The sequence below is a fragment of the Orbicella franksi genome, chromosome 6 (genome assembly GCF_964199315.1).
Source record: "Orbicella franksi chromosome 6, jaOrbFran1.1, whole genome shotgun sequence".
Taxonomy (NCBI): domain Eukaryota; kingdom Metazoa; phylum Cnidaria; class Anthozoa; order Scleractinia; family Merulinidae; genus Orbicella; species Orbicella franksi.
Window position 1 is genome coordinate 24,596,308 of NC_138150.1, and position 25,709 is coordinate 24,622,016.

Sequence of the window (25,709 nt, forward strand, 5' to 3'; positions counted from 1 at the left end):
CCTCCCCTGAGTGATATGCATTATTGGCATGGACTATCGTAGCAAAGGTACTTCAATCGTGGTGAGATCAGGCTGAAAATTTAAACAGTAGGACCGTTGCTTTCGACTCTGGCGGTCGCATGTCTAGAACCCGTTGCTGCTAACAAAATTCATAAACAAAAAACATTGAAACAAAAAAAACCTAACGTACTTTTTCAAGTTATTCAATAGTCACCGGTAAAACGGAAATTATAGCCCCTGTCATCCCACAACGTAGATTCAAAGTAGTTGTAACCTGGAAGACTCGTGCCTTGGACGGAGCTCGTGTGTCGCCAGTGTTGCGGGGTTATCCCGCCCCAGTCTTTACTCTAGTGTGGACGAATTTCGTGAGAGGGCCGCAGAGACTGGGGCTCGGAGAAATAAAATATGGCGGACAATCTGACTCGCTGTGCATGTGACACAAGGAATTGCAGTTGGTCGTGAATGGATCTTTGCGATCCCGTAAGCATTATTTTGGTAACAGCTGGCAGTAGAGGGCAGAGTCTGTTATTTCGTTATCCATTTCTACCACCATGCCAGACGGAGCGAAGAGAAAAAGGTAAAAAGTTCGAGCTTCTGGAACTATTTCCAGCTACTTCGTGTACGGTGTAAGGTAGCTTAGTGACTTTGTATTAAAATTTGGGTTGCAGAAATTACCAAGAATCGCTTTGCGTTGGGTAAAGTGGAAGAAAATACTGATACAAGGTACAGATTTAAAAAAATCATACTGTGAAATGACCAGAAATTTATTTGTGCAATAGGATTTAATTGTGTCTGGCTTAAGCTTATAATATACTTCCGTGGGAGCTGGGTGGGAGGGGTTTACTGGGCCATTCCATTTAATATCCGCTCCCCCTATTGAGGGCTAGGGAAATCTGGGGGAGCGGGGTGGGGGGAAAGGTCAAGTGAAGAGGGCAAAAATCTGGGTTTGGATCATCACAGACAAGATGAACTTACAAGTGAGAAGTCTGAAGGAGTATGTGGAAAATTTCTTTGAAGGATTCCGAAGGGTGCCTTTTAATATGAGTTTGCACTGTAGAAGAAAAAATATAGACAGTGTAACAATCCTTAGTACTTAGGCAGTCGCAGAATTTCTGGAGGGGGGAGGGAAATCACAAAAATCATATGGTTACACTCTCAAAACTTGTTATCTGAAGTCAGAGGTTTCATGGAAAACCTCAATGGAGGGGGAGGGGTGAGGGGGGGGGGGGTGCAGACATTAAATGGAATGGTCCATTACCAGGGACAAAGTGGCATTCTCAGAAGGAATATCTTTGGGATTATATTTGGTACAGATTTGGTATCTGAAAAGTTTTCTGATCAGGCGGGCTTCAAGAATATCTCTAAGTTAGAGAGCAACATAACATAATATTATTTGTGAAACACAATGTACAACTATCAAATGAACTCCATGATTCTTTAGGATATGATACATATGACACAGGAAGCATAATTAGGTCTACCTTAGGGAAGGGTGGCTTCTTTAAGAGCCAGGTTCATGCAGTGTATATTCAATTCAAAGCTATTTATGCACTTAAATTTGTGGTCAAAGAAATGTCAGTGAATTTTTATGGTATAATTTCATGACGGTAGCCACCTGATGGATCTTTTTATCTGGAGTTCATCACGCAAACCATTTGGCATCTATGTCTGAGTCCCATAGATGTGAAAAGTGCTAAAATACTCTATTTGCTTTTGTTTCCTTCAGAAATTTTTCTGGTATTAAAGACGGCCACCTGATTGGGTAAGAAAAATTATAATTAAAGGTGTAGTGTTTATAATATAAATGCACTCTGAAAGAGCTACTTAGTGTTGACTGGCTAAAAATACAGTTGTACCTAACAACAAATGTGGAATACAATTATGGCGTCTTTGTTACATGGACCAAATAATATTTAGCAAAGAATTTTGATGTTACTCTAAACAAGAGGAAGTTTGAAGGACTTCATGAGAATCATTTACAATATTTATTGCAGTCAATCTGGTCATTCTTTGCCGTGTATCTTTGCAAATATACTACGTAACACACTGTGTTGCAATCAATCTGGTTGGTCTTTGCTATGCAACTTTGCCAATATGTTATCACACGCTGTTTTGCTCTAGATCTGTTGTTACAGTTTGCTTGGAGCAACTTGGAAATTCAAATCAAATTTGAGCAAATGCAGTCAAATTTGCTTTCTTCGCAAAAGCTGTTGTACAAAATATCCATTTAGTTTGACTATAATGGACAAGAATCTTCTGATTAATAGCTTATAAATTATCAATGCACATGGTCATTCATTCTCGTTATCAGAGGCTGTGCTCCTTTTGGTCAGCACCAAGAATCGCTGGTCCAACACTGGAAGTCTGTGATTCATAGACTTCCCGTCAAATCTGGCAAATCTGATTGGCTGAGAATGCCAAACACATACGCTGCGCATGCTCAGAGAATTCAGTCCATCCATAGGTGGTGATTCTTGGTTCTGACCAAAAGTAGCGCAGCCTCTGGGGATGAAGATGTTGTTCATTTTGTTAATTGATAAAAATGCAAAGAAATGTTGAATATTCTTTTTACCAAGTTTCTCAGACAGCACACTAGCAAACATATTGTCACCCAAGTCTGATGCCTGTGGTACCAAATTTGAGTTGAAAGTTGATGAGGTGCTGTTTGTGGGCCATCCAACCCTGGCGCATGAAAGACATGACTGTGAATTCAAGGTAAGTAGTATTCTGACAGTTTTAGCTTATACTCACCATTTTGATGCAGCCCAACAGTTTCTTTAGAAATGAGTAAGTATTTTGTTCATCAATTTTTAAAGAGTGCAGTCAAACATGATTTAACCAACAGTATATGAAGTGGTCTCGGTGTGTGACCAATCAAATCAGTGCCTCTTGAGAGTACTTTAATTAATTTATGTGGTGCTATTTATTACAATGATGAATAAAGTGGCTCTGCCTTTTTAGTGTAGGAGTGAATGATAAGTGTGTCAACATACCAATGAAAACTATGAGGCAGTAAGTAAGCAGTTGAACCTCTACTTATTGACACATCCATGATGCAGACTCCTCTATATATCAGACAGTTGACCTGGTCCCAAAGAAAATGGAAATTAATATATATTGTGGAGGCACAGCGACCTTATGGTCAGTGTGCTCAACTCTGGTTGTGCAGACCAGGTTCGAGCCCTGGCCGGGGACATTGCATTTTGTTTTTGGGCAAGACACTTTACTCTCACGGTGCCTCTCTCCACCCAGGTGTGCAAACGGGTGCTGGTGAATTTAGTGCTGGGAGTAACCCTTCGATGGACTGGCATCCCATCCGAGGGGGGGGGGGGGGGATAGAAATATACCTAGTCGCTTTATGCCATGGAAACTGGCTTAAACTCAAGCCTGATGGGCCACTTGGCTTGTATGAAGACTTTGCCTTTCACCATTTTGCTTCTATATATAATGGTACAGACACCTTAATACAGACACTTAGATTTGCACCTTTGGTGTCTGTATTAAAGAGGATCAACTTGATCATTAAATAATTTCACGGAATCATAATAATTTTAATGACTGGAATTCACCTGCTCATAGAGAAATGATTCCTCATCAAGGAAAGATGATGTGATAATGAAGCTCTTCAATGTTGTCTTTGTTCTTCAGGTACTTGTAGATTCATGTTGGCATGCAATGTTATTGATAAGTTATTTCCTGTGTCATCTAAAATGCAGTTCAACTCTTACCAAATGGCCACCCTCAGGGAAATGTGTAGTGGCTGCTTAAAAGGGGTTGGTCACTTAAATTAAAGTAGAGGTTAAAACAATAGAAAAGCCCTCATGGGGACTTTGGTTACTGGCTGCCTAATAGGGGTGGCTGTTTAATGGGTGGCCACTTTATAGGGGCTGGACTGGCCTGGTGTTACGTTGGGAAAGGAAAAAAATCTATGTCAAAAATACTTTCTACTTTCTAGAAACTTTTTTAATAATAACATTGTGGTGCATAACTGGCTGGAACATGGCTCATGGACCATTTTTAGAGGAGCACAAGTCAAGATGATCATGGACATGGAAATTTATGTCTCTTGCACTCTTACGTTCTAACTCGTTCATTCTTTAACTGCAATTAGGATTTCATACATTAAAGTGCACCTAACCCCCAAAATTTTTTTCGCTTAAACGAATCTACTTGTTATTTGAAATAGTTCTGCAAAAAAATTTTTGGATTCCGTTAAATCCTCGATTTTCTGTGCCCCGACGAAATCTCGAAAATAGCTCCAAAACACCGCCATTTTGTTTCACGACCGAGTTTGAGGAGAATGGGTCTAGCGGCTCTTGTGACGTCTACCCAGGAAGGTTGGATATCTCACGTCCTCTCATTTCCTTCAGGATGGTGCAATACACATTCGAAAAGTGCGCAGAAACGCCTTCCAGAGGTGCTATCGGCTGTTGCAGCAATATTCCAGATTTAAAGAAAGATATACTGTACAATTAACTGACGATGATCGGCTAATGGTGCAACAAAGACGTAAACGATGGTTGATTTAGTCGAACCAAAACAAGCGAACTAAATCTGTGAGAACCATTGAAGAACTCTCACTGGAATTTGTTCCGCAGACTTTCGAACGCTATTTTCATAAATTTTCTGCTTAAAGCTAACCAGCAATTTGTAGAAATACTACCTACAATCCCGCAGTATTTATAACATACAAAGTTGTGTGATCCGATCATGATCAAGAAGCGTTATACTGATATGTAAATAGATCGCAACTGTACGCCGCTAACCAACACTTATTTCTCTTTCGATTTAGATGAAAGTCGAAGATTAATCCTTTAGAATACATGATAACAAAATTGTTATACTCACAGAGTTTTTCGAAGGCTTGGAAATCAGCAGTGCGACAAAGATTCTGTGCAATAGCGTCGAAAATATGACCGCGTAACATTATGTGCGGACCGCTTAGGGAGCACATCCTTTTCGCTTATCCGACGAATTTCGCTGCAAACTTTGAGAACAATTTACATTGGTTATTTGGAGTTACAACTTAAAACGTGTGACAATGTGAAATCGGTAATTGTATGAAATGTTTCCTTCCGCCTTGCTTCCCGCAGCTTCAAAAATACAGGTTCAAACAATACGATTTTCAATCGATCGAAGCCAATGTTTTGGAGGTCATCAAGTCTCGAAAACTGCGACACGTACGTCGCTCTTATAAACATGAAGCATTCAACTGAAAGTAAAACACAAGCTGGATTTGAAAGAACAATCACACCTTTATGAAATACATTCTCGCTAAGGACAAATGAAAACGGGCTATAAACACGCGTGGGAATCTTATGTTTAGTTGACGAAATTACCATCCAAAAGCAGTCCTTGAGTTTTCTTTCCTGCTTTTCGTTTGCCTGCTCCTCCACTTCGTATCTAGCTTTCCATTCCTAATATACAAGCAGCTTGTCCGCAAAGAAGTCTTCCCCTTCGTCGCTTGAAATATTGTAAATTGCTCTCAAAGCTCTAAGCAGTGAGTTCACAGTTGTCGAATTGTCGAACGTGCTCGATCGAAGTTTATTTTGGAGTCTTCCGAATCGAAACTTAAGGTTACTTCCCACCTTCGCAGGTGCCCTTCGGGAAAAAAATCGTACGCGCGCCAGTTTCAATAAAACCCCAACAAACTATACATCATAAGAAAGCTTAATAAATGTACTTTACGAAAAAAATACAATTTCAGCAATGTTTTCTTTTAGGAAGTGTCAGGAGGCGGTAAGGCGTGAAACGACCAAGGCTTCTTCTATTGAATTTATCGGGTATCGGATTCCGCAGTACGAGCAAAATGGCTGCACAGTCTTATTCACAAGGCATCAATCAACGAAAGTGTGTCGGGCTTTTTCGATATTCTGATTGGTTGTCTAGATATCCACTTCTAAAGTTGGAGTAGCTGAAAATATGCGAGACATGTTGCGTAAATGGACGCCACGGGAAAAATGTGTTAAATATCAAAATTTCCCGACACACTTTGGTTTGTCATTATCTCTGGAATGTTCTGGCAAAATTTCACGAAAATCCGTGAAATCTGCATACCCTATAAATTCGCTCAAAGTGGATGTATTCCTCCAAAAATAAAATGCGAGATTTTAGTTTGTAAAGGTTCGTAAACAACTCGCGCCACGCCCGGAGATTATCACGCCTAATAAAACCGCAAACCAATGGAACAACAGGACCTCCTAGTGCCTATGACACTAGATCAAGATTTCCCGGGAAAAGCATCGTATTGCAACATGTTTTTTTTTATTTCGCTCAGTGGAGTTCAATTCAGAACGGCGACGTAATATAATGGGCAAAGACGCCAAAGCCAAAGGCAAAGGCAAAACCCGCGCCAAAAAGGTTAAAGGCGGAAAATGTGCCGCTGAAAAACAAGACGTTAAGGAATCGACAGACAGCTTAAGAAATACCCTTATTGCTGAAAGGAGTTCCTTGGGTAGGTTTCATTTTCTTCATCACTTCCGCCAGATTCCGACGAAGAATCTTGTTCGCAGCCTGCACTGACGTTAACTTTGATTTTTAAGCTACTTGCTCCAAGGATATTCGAACGCTCCGGATCTTCAGCAGACGCCGAGATTGTCGAAGGCGTTTGGCCAAACCGAGGGCCTTTGTCGCTTTCAGCAAGGTTTGTTTTTTCTTTCCTTGACAATATGGAGCTTTTTCTTTCTTCTTTGGGCCGGTTTTTTTCGTTTTCTTTGCCCAAGGCCTTTTTTCTGCTTTTGATTTTTCCACAGGAGTTAGCGTAAAGAGCTTCCACGTGGGAATGTTTGTCAAGTGCGTGATGTAAATAAAAATATGCAAATGACATGTAATACGAGCGATGAGCGTTTGCCGCGAAAATTTCCCCAGGGTTCTCGCCCGTTGACAAGATTGTGACACCTTCCTAGTTTATTAACTTTATTTGAAAATACGTTTTTTCTAAATAACTCGGCCGCTTTTTGAGATTTTTAATGTTTTTCTTTTGGAAACACTAGATAAAATGACGAACTTAAATTTTGTCAAATAAAAGAAAAAACGATTTTTTTGGCCTCTGAAGGTGGGAAGTAACCTTAACTCTGACTCCAGTGACGAAAAAGAAATGATTCTGAGACAAAACTTGGACGTTTTAGTCCCAAAATACATCGGAATGATTAGTTTTGTGTTCCATTTCCTCGAGCAAATACAGAAAGTTGACTGAAACGCTATTGTGTTTGGTTCCTGGGTAGACGTCATCAGGTACCGCCGCCCCAGACTCCCTAAAACACGGTCGTGAAACACTTCAAGCGCGACTTTGAAAGGGCCTAGAAAATAGAGGATTCAACCAAATTCAAAAATTTCTTCGCCCAAATGCTTCAAATAAAGTCTAGATTCGTTTTAGTGAGAAAAAAAATTTTGGGGTTAGGTGCACTTTAAGAATAAAATGTCATCAAGAAGATTCAAACCTGAAGCCTGGGCATCAATATCATGTTAAAAAAGAAAGTTAACACTCAGTCATTCTTCTATATCATTCTTTATAGGCAAGTGTGGAACCATCTGTGGTTCACTGCTATCATGACTTGTCAAAGAGAATAGCAATTGCCCTAAAACACGAAGAAATAAGGTACAGTAACTGATTTACCAGGGAAGTCCACTTATTACCTACAAATTCATGGTTCAAACAAACCTTGATTTCCAGCTGGCCCTTTGGACAGGCAAGTCTCAAATTTTGGGCAAATCTTAGTTAACTTTTCTTGATTAAGTTGGCAGACAACTTGCCTGGGCTCTTGCCTAGAGGGCAAGTGAGCTCAGGATGAAAGGTCGCTTGCCCTGCAGGAAAGTCTACTTGTTCCAGATGACCAGACGGCACGTTTTTGAGCACTGTATATTTTAAATGATTCTTTTTGCATGGAAGCCATAACACAGCATTCAACCAGTTGCATTCCTGATCAGAAGTACTTCTTGCTTTCTGCCAACAAATTGTCTTCAAATGTCTTTATATTCCCCTCCCCATCCGTGTCACAATGTTGATGTTGATTGGTTCCATGTTGTCCAAATATTCCAATATTGATTTAGGGGATAGGAAGATCAAAAATTGAATCAAAATAATTCACTGTTAGTTTGTATTTGGCCAGCTGATCATGTATGCTCCTAAAGGTCATGCTCTACTGGCTTGTTTCTAGGAGGATTCTCACAATCTTTTAGATATCCCTTGCATATAGATCACAATTTCTCACAAATCTGTTTGATTAGATTAACAGTGCCATCAAGTGTCACCTCCCCTTAAGCAATGCTAGTAAATTGCCCTCCTTCAGTTCACTCAACCCCTTATGCAGTCTTTTTCACCTTAAGTAGTCCCTCATAAGACATAGAATGATTATGAATTTGTTATGGTTTGGAAGTTTTAACTTAAATATTTATCAAACTGTCATATGATATCATACCTTGGAGAATCTTGTGTCTCATGGACTAAAATATAAGATCTTGGTGATTAACATTCATTTTGTGACATCAACTTGTAGCTCCCAAATGTTAAGAAATAGTTGTTTCTAAATATTGATATTTTAGGTGTAGGTATCTGAGCTCTGAAAGGGAAACTATGCTTTCTGTACATGATGAAATGTCGTCAATGCCAGAAGGTATGACATTTTAAAAATTAGCAAGCTTGAATATCAATACTGAACCTGACTGAGCAGAGAAGTGGTCCAAACCTGTAGTAATTTAAGCACAGTGCCTACTAAATACAAAGGTTTTTGCGCCAGGTTAGGACCACGTGGAAAAAGTAGATCTTTGCAAGGGCTATTGGAATCCACAAAGAAAAAAGGGGGTAGCCTTGCATTTTTTCTAAATGATTAGCCTTGAATCTCAATAAAAATGCTGACATCAGCATTTTCTGAAAAAAAGATGGAAAGGATATTTCTTCACAGATTTCCTTTGAATTCGCATTTACAAACAGAAAAGCAAACACGTTTATCAAGATCTTAAAACTGCATGGTAAGTGGTAACATAAAAACCATTTTTGGTTTGTTTTTAACAACAAAATCGTTGCAACAGCGCTTTTAGCGTCTCTGACAGCCTTCCTCTGGTTCAGCCACACTACAGTCTAAATACCTTTTGCTCACAACCAGAAACTAATCATGAGTTGAATAGGCTTGCCACTTCCATTTCATAACATAAAATGTGGGGGTAACCACACGTTTTTTAAAGTTATTGATCTTTTTTGAAACTTTTACGGTGCCCGCTACATTTTTCCTGTCACCTCCCCTGTAAGTAAAACATTTGCATATTTCGCAATTGTTTTGCACGTGCACTACGCCATCTGCAGGTACATGTTTACAGTTGGATTTCAGTGTAATTTTCGACAGATAACAGATAGGTTTTCAGCTAGAAGACGTTAACATTATTTTAGTGGTTAGCGATATGCTGCTATTTTGGTGTTCCTGGTTTAAGTACTGGTTCATTAAACTTGATTTGGTCACAGTAGAAAAATTTTGCTTTCTTGTAGTCGTATACTTGGTAGCGTAGTTGATTGCGTCAATGTCAACCCCAGCACGCGCATGGCGCTTAAACCATGCCTTGCGTGATGCGCACTAACAAATGTAGGCACCGTCCTTAAGTGAGGCTAATAAATGTTTGATATATTTATCAGTTTGATATACATTGTATTATTTAGTAATTAAATTTATGAGTAATTATCAGCCTATCAATTTTGACTTTGGGTAGTCTGAACTTTAATAATTATTGCACAATTTTTAAACAGGAGGAAAAGAAGAAAATTTTAAATCCCAGATAAACTCTTTCTCCTTTTAAAATTTGTGTAAAATACCAGTATGTAGACCAAGGTAACTTACTACCAGTACATGTAAATAATAGTCTTCCTAGTCATTGATCAAGTGTAACCCAACCAATTTTATTACAACAGATTGTGCAGAATCACCATTTCAACACATCCTTCCTAAAAGCAAGCTGGCAAGAGACTTACAAGATGTATTCAAAAGGTTTGTTGATCACAATCAAGTAAAATGTGGGGAAAATAGAGAGACAAAAAGTGAAGCTTTCATCAAGGATCTTCTAAATTTTTAATACCCTGGCTAATGAAAGTAATTAATAAGGATTTTTACAATTCAAAGATCCTCAAGGATTTTGACAATTCTTGCCAGGATCCTCAAGGTTTTTTTAAGGGTTGTGTCAAGGAAATTTCCTTAGACATCTGCTAAAAATCTTATTTTGTGGAAGTGTAGCAGTGCCTGGAAGCTTTCCACTTTGTCATCCTATTTGTCATCATAATGTTGTAGGAATGTTGCTCCCAGTGTCTCTCTTCTTTGTGCATCTCTCTTGCTCTTGACAGGGGTGGGCAGGGGAGGGGCGTGGAGAGGAAGAGAGACCTTGGGAATGAGGTTAGTGTAGCAGATGTTTTTGTTTTGGGGCTCATTGTTTCTGTTGTTTGTTCCCAAAGGGTTTCAAGCCAATCATGTGGGTCTTTGCAAAAACCCAACTGTTATCATGTCAGGATTCAGGATTCTTAAAAAAAATTCAGAAAGATCCTTGGATATTTCCTGTGCAAGGTTTTTCCCCAGGGTTATCTTACAGTGCTTTCAGTTTACAATGTTACGACCCAGTGAACCATCAATCAGAACCTGACATATGTATTTTTCATTTCTTTTGTTCTTGTTTTCTTCAGCTTGTGTGCTACTGGATCTGTGCGCCTTAAAATCAATGGCTGGGTGAACGTAAGCTTCTGTCTTCCTCACAAAGTTCACAACTTGAATCAGGGATCAATTCACATCAAGGTAAGTTTTTTGCAGAGAAGGGGCATCATTAAACAGAAATGCTCAGAGATAATTTACAATATGCAAGAATCTGACAGGCTGGGTAGGGTAGAATTCTCATCAGGAAATTGTCATCCAGTGCTTTAAAGAAATTTAAATCACATTGAGCCTGATCAAGTTAAATCACGTGAGGGGGAAATGATGGTGTTTTGTTTTATTTCTTCCCGTGAAAGATAGTGATGGCTAAAAACACTGATACTCAGGTAAAGCACAGTTTTCACCACACGCGGTTCCGTAAGGGAAGGGTTACATTGCATTACAAACCTGCATCAGCTGTATAATTTTACATATTATAGATTGTGGTATACAATGTAGTTGTAATATACTCTACATTAATGGAACAATTAAACTTAACAATAAACTTGACTTTAAAAAATAACCAACAAGGCTTTTTTTTTCAGCCCGAAACCATACATAAGTCGCTTGCGGCCATCAGGTTTGTCTTGATCTGTTTGTTGTTGTTGTTAATTGTTAATTGTTTATCTTCATCTTGTACTGGTTCAGAGAAAGTTTCTACAGAGGAACAGTACGTTTCAAGATTTACTGGTTTTTGAAAAGCAGTGTAGCCTACAGACTCACTGAATGAACTAAAGTACTTTGTTCTTTCTCTCTGCAGGCCGTACCACACGCTTCTATTTCTAGTGAATGAAGGATACCTGGTAGACTCCCTCCCTGGGGATTGTTCCCCAGCAGTCACTAGGCTTGTGAGAATGGCCAGTCCGCTCAAGAGGTATAACATGTGCCCACTGTGCAACACAACCACCTTGAGCAAAAGGCTCCAATTTTTTGCGCAAGGAATTACCTTTTATCTCTACACGCAGCCTACCCTCTGCTGGGCCCGCAGCTCAGTCGGTAGAGCAATGAATGATGTTTTTCGGAGGTTTTGGTTAACATCCCAACGAGGTATTTTAAAATTTAAGCCCAAATTTCAGTTTACTTGAGCAGAAGAGGTGGGTGAAATTTAGGCTAGACTTTTGTTTCCTAACTTGAATTCCTCATGCCTGTTCTTGTAGGCTGGCTTCTCTTAGTATGAGAGCGCTTAGCAGATTAGCTTGCTTGATAAGGAAGTAAAATTGTTCGAGCCTTAGCCGGATCCTAACACTATTCTGTTCGGAATTTTTCCTTTTCTGGCGTCCGTTTTTGTTTTGCTTGTTTTCGTATTTCGTTTCCCAATCTTCGTTCTTACAACCATTCATTTCTCCTCCACAAGGCAATCTAGTACAGCTTTTAACTAGGCGTTCATCCCCTCTCAGCAATACACATCCTAGCTATTTTTGTCTTTGGCGACACGATGGGACCCCCGAGAGTTTTCCACTTCCACTGCCGTTCCCATCCTGGCCTTCCCGTCCTCGTATCTTTACTAAGGTCCCTATTCTCAATTGATGACTGCTGGAGAAGAGCAAAGTCCCAATGAAATAACAAGAATCACTGCTTAACTTGCTGAGCACAATTCTGCGACAGTCAACTCATTGTGTTCATTTTTATATCAACAGCTTTCAAACATTATCACAGGATACCGATATTCCACTATCTCAGGTACGCATGTCATTCCCAAGGAGTACTCCCTTACATAAACCAGCCTCGTACCCTGAGTCTTCGTTGCCCTCGACCAGCGGTCGGGAAGGGAGTGACCCTGGAAAGTTCTGATTGGGAGTCCAAAAATATTGGACTTGCGGTTGAATTGCGCATGCCTGGCTGACAAACACGTGGCTCAATCCTGCTCAATCGAGTCTGGTGTTTTACTTCCGCCTTCGGTCACTTTCAATGTCTTTAAAACCAATCAAAATCGATCCTGTAATAGAACTCTTGAGATTCGCTCTTGTCGTGAAGCTTCTGTATTAAGGAGCGAAGACTTGAGAAACGAGATTGTATGCATGTAGGGCGCCTAAGGAAAAACATTAGTCTGAAATGGTGTATAGCTTGTATGCTCTGTTCAACAACTGGAAATGGTTCTTAGAAGAACCATCATTTTTATGATCTCGAGAAATGTATCAGGAGTCCCCAGAGGCCGCGCTCCTTTTGGTCAGCACCAAGAATCGCGACCTCCGGGCTGGTCCAACACCGGAAGTCCGCGATTCATGGACTTCCCGTCAAGTCTAACAAATCTGATTGGCTGAGAATGCGAAACGAATACTCTGCGTATGCTCAGAAACTCAGGTCCGGCCATAGGTCGCGATTCTTGGTGTTGACCTAAAGGAGCGCGGCCTCTGGCGACGAGAATGGAGTCCTTCTCACAGGCTAACGCAAACCGAAGCAGTTCCTGCAGGGTCTTTTCTGGAGCAAGGTATCCAATTTTGAGTGGGTCTGATATAGGGTAGGGCAAATAAACTATGTTGGCCTAAAATAGGGTTAGGAAGGTCGCTTCATGTACCATGCACCACACCCCCATCTAAATTTGTTAGGAAGTACCCCTCCCGCTGGGATGCACTCGTAAAAAAAATTGTTCGCATCAGTAAGTGTTCATTATACCATTTCAGTCTTAGATGAATTAATGTATGAATCAATACAGCTGGTCGTATTTTTAACATTCTGTGTTATCCACAGGTGTTTGCCATCGCAGCTCATCTGGTGTACTGGGGAATGGCGACGATCATTTACCCTCTCTGCGAGAGTAACGTGTATGTCGTCGCACCAGACTCCTCCACTAGCATGTATGTTGACAATATATGGCTCTTTATACTTATTCTATTCGCTAGTTCGGTCGCTCGAACGTGTTTGCCTGCATTTGTTAGTGCGTGTGTTCGTTCATTGGTTCGTTCTTTCGTTCGTTCGTTATGTTACGTTACGTTCGGTCGGTCGGTCGGTCGTTCGATCAGTTGGTCGTTCGTTCGTGTGGCCAATCGGTCGTTCGTTCGTTCGTTCATTCTGTCGATCGATCGATCGTTCGTTCGTTCTTTCGTTCGGTCGGCCATTCGATCTGTCGATAGTTTGTTCGCTCGGTCGTTCGTTCGGTCTATTGATTAATTGTTGATTCGTTTCGTCGTTAGTTCAGTCTCTCGTTTGTTCGTTCGTTTGGTCTGCCGAATACTCGAAACACCAGCCAAATACAATGAGCCAGTATCTATCTTTTCTGCTCTCTAGATTGTCTCCTCTGGTGAAAGAGTTCACCTCACGCTTTCCTGGCATGTCTTTGTTCAACGTCTTATCAGAGTTCTCATTACCAACTCCTCTCAGTGAACATAACAATCCGCTGGGTTTACCACAGCAACAGGTACATTCCCCTCTCATTCTTGTTGAATTCTATTAAAACTGTTCTCACAGATAGTCTTATTTATTTCATGGTAATAAAGAAAATGTTGCAATCTGTTTTGAAACTAGAGAGCGCTCATTTCTTTTCAGAGGCCTCTGGAAAGTATCTAAGTGGCGTCGTTCTCGTCCTATACACCCCCCCCCCCCCCCCACTTCCTTGTCCCTTTTCTCCCCCACCTTATACACGTTATGGATGTATTAGGCTCGATATACCAGGACATATACCAGCCGCTGTTCGGGAAAGGAGCCCGCGCTTGACCGGACTCAAAATCGAGCCTAGTTCTATCTTCAAGCTTTGATTTCGGAACTCCCTATAATGAAAACTTTAAGTTTAATCTTCCACTGACGTCTGTCTTTGATGTTAAGCCACAGGGTTTGAAACTTGGATAATTTGTGTTCGTTTTCCCAGGCTGAGCAAGTGCAAATGGTTGTGTGGATGTTGCAACGAAGGCTGCTGATACAGGTATTGCGTTTTGTCCATGAAAATATCCGGAAATAGACCTGTAAATCACAGAACAACTTGGGTTTAGCTAGGTTTATTTAGTTGCCTCCTGTAATAGTACATACTTCTCGTCACAGAAGCGTTTAAAAATGGTAAATCTTTCCGAGAGACGTTTAAACGATGGAGGAATAAAGTTCTTTTGCGTACTTTCCGGGAGTACCCTGGGTACATTTTTTTTAGGGCTGTGGCCCCCAGATACTGGCTAAAACCAGAAAAAAAGATAACAGCTGAAGGTAGTTGTCGTATGGCGTGAAAGCTGGTATTCAGAGTTCCCATTAACGCACAGGTGTGCGTCTTATACGTACAAAAAATGAAAAGGATGCATGGTTTTTTGGCAAAGTTGGTCCTTGGGACGCAGGAAAAAAGTTCCGACTAGTTAAGAAACTGGGTCTGGCGGGCCCTACCCAGAAATCTCCGCGATCATCATGGCATGTCCTTCGAGCCGTCATTTTGTTATTCGTCGGGTCATGTCTACACAAAAGAGTTTATTCGATATCGTTCAGCCTTCAACATTAAAGAAACCTGAAAGTGATACAGATCGGGGGGATGATACCCAGGTGAAGAAACGTAAATTTTGTCTTAAATGGCTCGAGGAGTTTCAATGGTCATATTGTGATTCGACCGAAAAACGAATGAAGTGCTGGAAGTTCAAAGTTTGTCTGATGCGTATGGCTGTAAACCTAAACCATTGCAAAATTTTATGCACGGTGCAAACAATTTTCCAAGTGATTTTAGTAACTTTCTTTTCTTTACATCCGTCTACTTACTGTTGCTATACTACAGCTTCACACTTATGTGTTCCTGGTACCTACCGTCCAATCTGACCAGTGGCCTGATGTTAAAAACGGAGGCCTGGGTCGAGGAGGCCGCAGGGTACGCTGGATATTTGGTGACAGTTTCCCGGATGATCTGTCGTCGTTTGCCGCTGACCAACAGGAACCGAACGAAAACGAAACACATCCCGAATTAGAAGAGGAACTTAAGGGTTTGACATACGCCGAAAGGAAGAGTGTGTTACAAGTGCCGGCTGCATTAGACTCGGAAGATTTAAAGTTATTTACTAGGTGAGGCTTTATAATAAGAAGAATAAGAATAAGAATAATAAAGACTTTATTTAAGGAGGGTTAAACACTTCATAGCTAAAGGCTAATAAACTTGTGGCCCTCAGAAAATAAAACTATGAATACAAATATATAATATAATAAAAGTTAAAAACCTAAACTTATGAGAGACGCGAGTATATTAATTACAATAAGATTAAAAACTTAAATTTAAAAAGTAAGTCCTAAAATGGTCCAAAATGTTGCTGCGCTGCGAAGATCGTTTTAAATAAATTAGTTTTTAAGGACTTAACGGAGTCTAATTTTCTGGTATTTAGAGGCACATTATTTCAAAGTCTTACAGCTGATACAGCAAAAGAACGGCCTCCTTCAGTCTCACGCTTATAATAAGGGCAGATAGAATTATAGCTGGCATCAGAAGTATATGAGGTGATATGCTTCTGCTGGCATACCGCGTGCTTCTGTTATGTTGTGTATTGTTAATTACTAAGTGTTCATTGAGATAGTTCGGAAGTGAGCCATTTATGCGCCTCTAAAAAATAGCACATTTGCTTTGTTCATAAAAATAATATAAACAACTCAGTATCAGATTCTTGAGAGTCCAGTTGTTTGCAAGGTTCAATCTCCGTGAAACAGAAAATATACTATAGTCAGCTTGCTTTTTCTTCATTTCTTGAACAGACGGATGACGGGGGTTTTAAAGGACCTATCCGCATTTGTCGTGGGAAGAATGATGTAAGGACGGTTCATTATTTTTTTGAGGGGGGGGGGGGGGGAGGAGGAATGGGCAATTACGGTGAGAAAAAATTTCACGCCCCAGAAAATTGCACAACCCCTCCCTCAAAAAATAATTTTCCGTCCCTAAAGCGCGATCTGTTCATTATTGATAATTTAAAGCCCTCGCAATCTAAATTTTTTTTTCTTTTTAGATTGACGCCTTATTTTCGAGGAAACCATCACCTGGAGGAAGTGATGTATTACGAGAATCTGAGAAGATCCCAGCTTCTGACACTTATAGAGAAGTTCAGGGATGTCCTGTTCTCTTGCCAGCACGAAGACCCAGTCACGTTGTATTTCTACAACAGATGACATTGAATATAAAAGTTCAAGTGAACAGTGAAGAAGGAGATATGGGAACATTAATATGGAACGTTCACCAGACCGACGACAAATGACATGACTTGGCCTTGCTCTGCCTGGCAAAAGTGACCAAACGTGTGACAATTGAGAAATCAAAGCTATTTTTCTGTCATCCCTAAAACTATCTCAGTTATCCCTTATCCCTATAATTATTTAGTCAGTTATTCCTTATCCCTAAAACCCCTAACAGGGCCTCGAATATGTTCAAAACATTAACACTAGCAGGTCTGAAAATAACCTAAAAGTAATAAAAGCATTCTGAAAAAGTTAGCTATCTTCAGAGTGCTGAAGGCAGTCTGCAACGTTTGGCCGAGCTTATTGTCCGAGTCCGCTTAACAGAGGTGTCCGCTGAATGCAGGTTTATTTTACAGTAACTGTGGGAAGAAAATTTAGGGACTCCAGCTGGTGTCAACTTAATGGAAAGTGTCCGCTTAATATGGGGTCCGCTTAATACATGTTTCATTGTAAATGGCTTGTTCTTGTAGCCGATATAATGCGCTCTCTGATTGGCCAACTGTAGGGCATTATTCTCCCGTAATGCCCACGGGGCGATTACAGCCTCGCAAAAACAAAGCCAAAATCCATATAACAAGCAACTTATTAACCTCGAACGTTCGCTCTTTACGAGAAAATCTGAAATCTCGATCTTGCCGTATGGACCTTGCTATCGCACAGTCAACACGGTAAGGTCTTGGTCTGATTTTCCCGTAAAGACCTCACTCTCGGTTAATTGCTGCCGCAGTGAGTAAGCCTGTAGCGAACGAACGAGGCAGCTCTCTAATGGGGAAAAGGTCACAATGTAGGGGCCTTGCACGTTCTTGCAAAACGCAAGGAATTGTGGTAGCCTTAAGATCAAAGGCGCAAGGAATTGTGGGTATGCGTGAATGGCAGCATTAAGATGCGCAGTCTGATCTTGTGCTCTCTCTCGCATCGTTGGTCGCAGTGTGGGAAGGTGAGTGACAGTTTTCTGCTGTGTATATTGCTATTTTTGACACTTCTTTTATCGTTCCTGTTTTCCTTTATAAACTTTACTTATTGTAAACTTAGCCTTTTCTGTATTAGGCAGCTCTCCGTAGCTCTATTAAGATGCGCTGCTGAGTGGGGGACTCCTTGTTCAATGTCATGAAGTCACAGAAACTGAAATAACTTTGGAGCGGGCGGCAGCTCTTTGACTAATAGCCAAAAGCACTACAGTCGAACCTCTGATACGGACACCGAAGGGGCAGAGCGAAGTTTCCGTATTGGAGAGGTCACTGTAGTGACGTCACTTTCAAGTCTCCACTGACAGTTTAGAGAGTGTAGTATCTAAAATCAGGCCCAAAAGTGAGTGTCTTGTGAATTTCTGAATCTAAGGATAAAGTGTCATTGTTTGTATAATAGCCGACGGGAAATGGTAGATACCGTAAATTATCGACACCTGGTCCCCGGAGTGTCCGTAATAAAGAGGTTAAATTTGTATGAATTTGCTCCCTAGGGCCGAGATTTAGTGTCCGTTGTCCGTTTTAGAGAATGTGAAGCCTTGGAGCCGATGGCTCATAGCTGCCAGAGCTTATTCCGGTTACTGTAGCGTGAAGCGGCTAGGAGTATTTCTACTCCCCCTGGACGGGATGCTAGTCCATCGCAGGTCACGCCCCCGCACTTTGTTAGGTTCCCCCAACAATTCGCCGGTACCCATTTATACTCCTGGATGGAGAGAGGCACTGTGAGAGTTAAGTGTCTTGTCCAAGACCACAACACCATCTGATCTGCCCGGCCAGGACTCGAACCCAGACCGCTCGCTCCGGGGACGAGCCCACTAACCATGAGGCCACCGCGTCTCCCCGTCTTAGAGAGGGTCCGTATTACAGAGCTTTTTTAGAGGAAATGTATGAGAATTTTGTCAGTACATAGGAAACTGTCCGTATTAGAAGTGTCCGTATGGAGAGGCTCGACTGTACTGACAGTGACGGAAGCGAAACCAATGTCAGTTTCTTTCAGTGCTAGAAACGCAAGCTCAAGGTCTATTTTATGCCTTGTAACCAGAGTTGTCTTCTTCTATCCCACTGTATCAACGTGTTCGTGTTGCAATTAGAGAGCTGGAAACCATTGTCAACTGGGGGAAAAGATGGAAAGGCCTCTTTAATGTTTGTTGCTTCACTGATTTATGTAACTTCAATTACCAGTACCATCCCATGAAATTCACACATTTAACCTGTCTGTAATACTTACAAAATCAGTTTTTTTTTATGAAAGAACTATACTTGAGCGAAGTACACACTTCCTGCTAAAGTGACGGACCAACCGAGTGTCGAGGCGTTTAGGGTGAGTCTCGTCTCCTTTTAGCCCAATAGTGATTTAGTTACATTTACTTCCTATTGTTTTTCTTTAAATCTGTGGTGATGGGAAAATCGCTTTGCAGATCACACATGTGGATGTAGCTGTAGAGCGAAAATAGAGCTTTTACGGAATCTATGTGGTAACACTTGGTTTTAATGGTTCAGCTCCCGGGAAGACTCCATTGCTTAATAATAACATACCATAAACTTTATCTTAACGTTTTTATAGTTCAGCGAAACACTATGGATGAAGTTTGAGGCCGCGTTACTATAACCCAAAAAGCAGTCTTTACTTTCTCGCCAAGGGAGTGCGACACTTTAGGGCGAAAGGACGAAAGTCTGCATACGAGCCAAGTGGCCCATCAGGTCGAAGCTTACCCTGGTTTCTATAGCATGAAGCGACTAGGAGTATTTCTACTGCACCTTAGAAGGGAGATGATCTGCTAGTCCATTAGGGCGAAAGAGGAAGGAAAAAAAATCGATAGAGGGGTAGAGTGGGAAATGTTTTCCATACAGGAATCCCTCTCCACGTCTTCTCCCCTCCGCCTTCGTAAGACGTACCCAGTGTTTATGACTTGAGTTAACGCAAGACGTTTCGCATCACCCGTTCAACCCCTAAGCGAAGTTAACTTGATGAGCAGGAAGCAGCATCCGGGGTAATGGGACATGGGACGTACTATGGGAACAGTCAGAAAACGAAAAACTAAAGGCCTGTTTACATGGAAGCGGGGGACCCGGACAGGTGAGGTACCTCATCTACCCGCGGTAAAGAAATACTTGTCTTCACATGCAACCCTGGGAACCCAAAGTGAGGTCCAAAATGCAATCGCACGGTCGCATGTAAGATATTTCGGTGACAGTTCAACACGATTGGGAGTCCCTACCCTGACTTTCGGCGGTTTTCGGTTTGACCTCTTCGCAGATTTGTTCTGAGGTACGTTCATTCGTTCCGATGAAGCTGCCTTTCGCTTCAAGGTCGTCGTTGCAGGCAAAACTTCAGTTTGATTCCGCTGACTTTTTATTTAGTTATTAAATTAATAAATTAGCCTACTAGCCCGACTACCCGATTCCGCGCTTAAATTGTCGCCAGCGCTGTCAATTTCATCAGCGTTTTAGCGGTGAAATCGTCAAGGCAGCCATGTTGTTCTGCCGTGTGTTTTGGCGGGCTTTGGCGCAGTGATTTGAATACCCCCGTTAGGTGGGTTACCCCACTCCGCAGCTTTCACATGGAGAAAACTCACCCCACCGAAGCGGGTTACCTGGACCGGGTGACCGGGTTAACTCGCCTTGGTGGGGTACCCCACCTCACATGTGAACGCGATCAAGAAAAAAAGAGAGATTGTATGGATAGATTGGTTACCCAACCAAGGCGGGGGAACTCAGCTGCCCGAGGTCCCCCAATTCCATGTGAACAGGCCCTTACAAAGAAACAGCCACCACTGTACAAAGGACACGGTACAACCAGACTTTGAATGTTTACTTTTATTAAATTAGACCAATTTCATCAAAACTGATTTTACAGATAAAGTTTAAAGATTGCCAAACCTGGATAACGTGGCCCTACCTTTCCACAAATTTGAACAAACATGGTTGGAAAGTTCTGCCAATGGAAAGATAAGTGCACCCAAACTAATCAGCAATGATTGAACCCTACCTTGCGAAGTGCACGTCAATATGACAAGTCATTGCTTTAGAAAAAAAAATGATCTAATCAGCTACGAATAGTGGATGTTTAAGAACGTAGTGATTAGTGGTCACTTAAAAACCATATTTCTTCCCAAACGTTTAACGGTTGATGCTTTTACCGAGCGGGGAGGGGGTGAGGTGGGATATTTCTCCACTTCTTATATCAAGAGATGGTCTGGCAAAAGCACTGAATTAATTAACGCTCTGAATGAAGGGCTTATGGGAGTTTTGAAGCTTTCAAGTGACCACTGGCACTTACAGCAAGAAGATAACTACACTCAGATAAGTACAAATAACGCAGGATTACCAGGATACGGGTCTAAGAGGTTTCATGATGTCCTCTAAGTTTTCCCACAGTTCAAAGTTTGACTTTAGTATCACCATACATTAATACTTGTCATTTGTATTTCATGCTCGCCAAAATAACGTACTACAAGACTTGGAAAAATATAAAGCAGTACCTACATGCAGTAATATCTAATACAATGTACAATAACGATCAATATCGTCTTGAAAGTAAAAGAACTGCCATTTAGACCAAAAGTTTGCAAAAATTACAATTTACATGTAAAGCATTTGACTTTAAAATATTTATTCATAATACCCATTGAAAAAAATTACATCACAACTGACCTACCTTACTAGGTTCTTCCACAAATTTAATAATTAATGCAAATTTTTGGGACCACTTCAAGCCCTATTGCTTACAAGTAAATGTATATTGTTGCGATGAGTGGTTACTCAAGCGATGGATGATAACATGTTATTACTACATGTATTCTACATTATGGAGAACTCAGCAATGTCGATCCTAGCAGGCTTATTTTGTATCAAATTGCAACAACTTCCAACTGAGCTTCCCGGGTAAGAAATAGTGCGAACTACATATCCTTTCATAATAATTGTTGCACATCCTCGTTGGCATAGCCTGAAGCAAACATAAGAGAGTTTGGGAGAACTCAGAAGTATATGCAAGACCAACGTGGACACATTTGAATTATCCCAAAAACACTTGAGAATCGGGCTATGCAATAACAAAGCCGCAGTTATCTATTCCATAAATAAAATTAACCGACAAAGACAAGTTAATTTTACAACTACTATGTTTATTGTACATGACCTAAGTCAAACCTGCTAGCGATCTATTTACGTTGTATTTACAGAGGATACACCAGGTGCAGCATTTCCATTTTTCTTGGATGGCTTAACAAGTTTGAAAAAAGAATTATTGAATGTAGCAAAACTAAGGCACACAAGAAGAACCACTTAGTTTAAAAAATTACTGTATATATGTGACATATACTACCGAAAATATCCAAATCATGTAATATGGTAATAATTTGGCACTTGATATACACAGTCACTCTTCTATAATTTCAATAAATCAGTTCACACCTACCTTTTTCTAAAGAGTATAGAGTTACACAAAGAAAATCTACAATGAACGTTTGACTTAGTTTGACACACTACCTTTTATCATGCTGTTCCTAAAGTTAAACAGCTTCTCATACAGACATTCATTTGACCTGTCACGAAGACTCTTTCCTCCTGGGAAGGACGTACAGACAGGACAAGTCAAAAGAACATCTAACAAGGAATCTAAGTAGTTGAGGAAATAAAAACTTATTTATCAAGAATTTAACAGGAATGCCAGATGAAAGACCAGGAGAGAAAGCACTTAAGACTCTCCTGCACTGTAACGGATGGCCATACATCTTTCCTCATCAATTTCAGTTCTCAAAACATGGCAGTCTACCAATGCCATATGCCCTACTTGATGATTTAGTTTATTCTTGTCACCTTCCAGCTAGACAATTATTTACATCAACAATGTTACGAAAGGCTAGACATTGATCAGTTGAGGACTTAAAGGCAAAAATGGACTCACCTTATGTCAGCTCAAAATGTTAACATGGCACATGCACATACAGCAATGTGAATACCTGTTGTGAACTTATGTCTAAATATGAAAAGACTTATTTGATAACTTAAAGAAATTCAAAAGCTTTAAACTAGCACACTGTAGATGTACATACATGACAGAAGACAAACAAAAGGGTAGAACTTCTTCATGCTTGTAGCTAGTCAAAAAGGATAAACTACTTTACAAGGTAAAATCATCTGGCATTTCTGTAACAACTAATCAAATAAATTCTACAACTCTCTAAAACCTTCTAGGTGCACCCATAGGTAATCTCATAGGTGGCCTACCGCCTGGGTGTGACCCAAGGAGTCCCATCCCCCCTCTTGGAGGGGGTCCACGAGGAGGCCCTCCACCAGGGCCTTGTGGTAGTGGTCCCATGAGCGATGGTGGCCCTTGAAAGTTGCCAAGTGGTCTTGGAGGCATCCCTGGAGGAATCCCTTGTTGATGTGGTGGTGGTCCTGGCATATTGGGTAGAAATCCAGGAGGTCGCATTCCAGGAGGCATTGGACCACCAGGAATGGGACCTCCAGGTCCTCCATGCATTGGTCCGCCCTGCATTGGTCCTCCCTGTATTGGCCCTCCTTGCATTGGCCCTGTGGGTGCTGATGACATAGCTACTGGAGGTTGTTGCATGTTAGGCATCAAGGGCATGGGTGCCATGGGGGGATGGCTTCCAGGAGCCTGCATCTGCAGAGGAGGAGCACTTCCCATGGTGGGTGGGTTTGATGAAGGCATGCTAGGTGTCTTTGGAGCATATTTAGAAAGTGATGCTCGTCGCTCTTCCTGAAAAATAAAGTATTGAAGTGTTTTAGCATCTTGAAGACAGCTCTAAACGTAGCTTGGAACACCAGATGTACAGAGTAAGCTCAACAGCAAATGTTTGGACTTCCAAGGAAACAAATGAGTTTATACCAGTGAGATGTCTTCATCAGGATGAATCAAACGGCTGGTTGCTCCTGGTGCAACAATGGTGGCAGGCTTAGAAACAACAGGAGCTGATGTTGGAGGTGGAACAACTGGTTTACCTACAAAATGAAAACAACCACACAAAATATTGTGGGTCAGTCTAAATCAGGTATGAGAATGTCAGGCTATGGGGACACTTCAGTGCAGAAGGGTTTTATTTATTAAATGTGTGATAACCAGTACAATAATCACCACCATGAATCAAAATAGAAAACTAGAACCTGCTAGGACAATAACATTACTTCTCAAACTCACTAATAATTCATTAGGTTTGAACGAAGGAAATCATGACCATGGCGGTGTTTGGATATCTGTTCTTAATTAGCATAGATTTTTGCAATTTTAATTCTCCATTTTCTCCTTGGTTTTAGTTTCTATTAAGAAGATATATCAAACACTCAAGACAATGTTTGACCACATTTCAAAACACTTTGAGGTTCATCAAAAATACTCCACTGGTCATTGTACATGTACTTTCAACTCTCTTATCGGTGTTTGGAAATGTGGTCAAACATGGTCTTTTGTGTTTGATATATTACAAGAAGTCATTGAATGGGCTGGGAATGACTTTGGCATTCATGTGACTTATTCACTGGGTAGTTACCTGTAGAAGTGACTGGTGGGCTTTGATAACTAGTGGCTGTTGCAGTTGTTTGTAGTGGTTTAAAGTCTGCACCCACAGGGCCTGATGAAGCACTGGATTTAGCAGTGCCATTTACATTCTGGACAGAGTAAACAGGAAAACAATGTTCTTTAAACATAACATGGTAAATATTTAACAGCTATGCTTAAAAATCTGCTACATACTGGAAAGTCAATAAAGTGAGAATGTAGTAATATCATCCTCAATAAGCAATCTACCTATAGCTTAAATACACAAGCAGCTAGTTGGTTTGAACACATGACTTTAAATAACAAGGCTTACATCCCCAGAAGTGACTTTGCATCATATTGCTACTATTCTGTTTCCTTGGTATAATGTCTTTGAGGCAGGCAGGTCATAGATTGTAGAAATGAAGGGTGACCCCTCCCCCCTTTCCTCCCAACAAAAAAAAAATCCCTTTACCACATACATGTAAAAAGGCAAGACCTTATCATTCTTACAGATACGAATATCCTAAGACTTGGTTTGTGAAAGTAGAGTATACTACAAGCTTTGTACATGTACTTACTGTTAGTGGGAAAAAAGCAGACAATCCCTGAACTAAGAAAAAGAAGCTTACCTGTGCTGCAGGGAAGAGGGGTTTGGTGTTGGGTACCTGAGGCCCTATAACAGGACCTTTTTGTAGTTGAGCAGTGGTTGTGGCTGTGCTTGATGATGGCATGGTACTTGGAGGCATTCCAGGATGTGGGTATGGCATGCTGAAAGAACATCCAGCAATTCATCAATCCTTTTCGTTTTTGTCCTTATTAAATGCAATACACCTCTTTTTAAATGTTATGTGTAGGTCTTAAAATTTGGTGGTACATTGAGACAATAAATATTTACATGTATCTCTCAGAGCAGTTAACAATAATATTTTTGTAACACTCATCCTGTTTGCATGACAGTGTGAGGAACCACATGTAAGTGACAGTAAAGGGTTGAAAGTGGATAGTCTTCAATGATCATGTCTCATTTTGTCTCCAGTTAGCTGGTTTTCAGGCATACTAGTTGAACAGGCAAAGTATATATTTTGTTGCCAAATCTAATCATATCATGTTCACCACTGTAGTTGAACACTTAACAGGAGATTTAGATGAATGGATAATACATGAGCTTCAAAAATGCACAAAGAGACATTGTCACAAGAACAGATAGATCAAAGAAGCTGACATACCCTGGGCCTGGCATTTGCATGGGAACAGGAATCTGACCTGGAAATCCCATAGGTGGCATGTGTGGTGCACCTGCAAAGCAAAACAATTTATAGTTTCTGAGAAGACAACTACAGTGAAGCACATTTATCAGTCCATTGAATAGACACCACAGGTTCAAAGACAACTGTTATCTTGTTCACATTGTATTGCATGTGCACGTTTCTTCAGATGCCAATTTGAAATCATTACATTTGTGTCTTCCCT

At 40.8% G+C, this 25,709-nt stretch overlaps 2 protein-coding genes across 3 annotated transcripts in view; one reads left to right on the top strand and one right to left on the bottom strand.

Moving 5' to 3' along the window:
• The first annotated feature begins 11 nt into the window (after positions 1-11).
• On the top strand, positions 12-25,595 carry LOC145490674 (GATOR1 complex protein NPRL3-like). 2 transcript variants are annotated; one of them, XR_014049718.1, is made up of 18 exons: positions 12-577; positions 669-723; positions 1,727-1,762; positions 2,577-2,715; positions 3,580-3,648; positions 7,515-7,597; positions 8,542-8,612; positions 9,896-9,971; positions 10,655-10,763; positions 11,204-11,238; positions 11,419-11,532; positions 12,296-12,338; positions 13,347-13,453; positions 13,884-14,013; positions 14,461-14,514; positions 15,337-15,617; positions 16,544-18,576; positions 25,585-25,595. XR_014049718.1 is itself a non-coding variant. In XM_081469763.1 (17 exons), the coding sequence occupies exons 1-17, from the start codon at positions 463-465 to the stop codon at positions 16,701-16,703; spliced, it is 1,677 nt and encodes a 558-aa protein (XP_081325889.1). In that variant the 5' UTR covers positions 12-462; the 3' UTR covers positions 16,704-20,446. The 2 variants fall into 2 exon arrangements, 1 of the variants encoding a protein (XP_081325889.1); XM_081469763.1 differs by lacking the exon at positions 25,585-25,595 and having other exon boundaries at positions 16,544-20,446.
• Positions 21,845-25,709, bottom strand: part of LOC145490676 (BUB3-interacting and GLEBS motif-containing protein ZNF207-like) — an 83,968-nt gene continuing 80,103 nt past the window's right edge. Inside the window, exons 5-9 of the mRNA XM_081469765.1 lie at positions 25,466-25,535; positions 24,869-25,007; positions 24,250-24,367; positions 23,592-23,704; positions 21,845-23,462 (exon numbers count right to left, since the gene is read on the bottom strand). Of these exons, the coding sequence (XP_081325891.1) occupies positions 22,920-23,462; positions 23,592-23,704; positions 24,250-24,367; positions 24,869-25,007; positions 25,466-25,535 (983 nt within the window). The 3' untranslated portion in view covers positions 21,845-22,919. The remainder of the gene's footprint in view (positions 23,463-23,591; positions 23,705-24,249; positions 24,368-24,868; positions 25,008-25,465; positions 25,536-25,709) is intronic.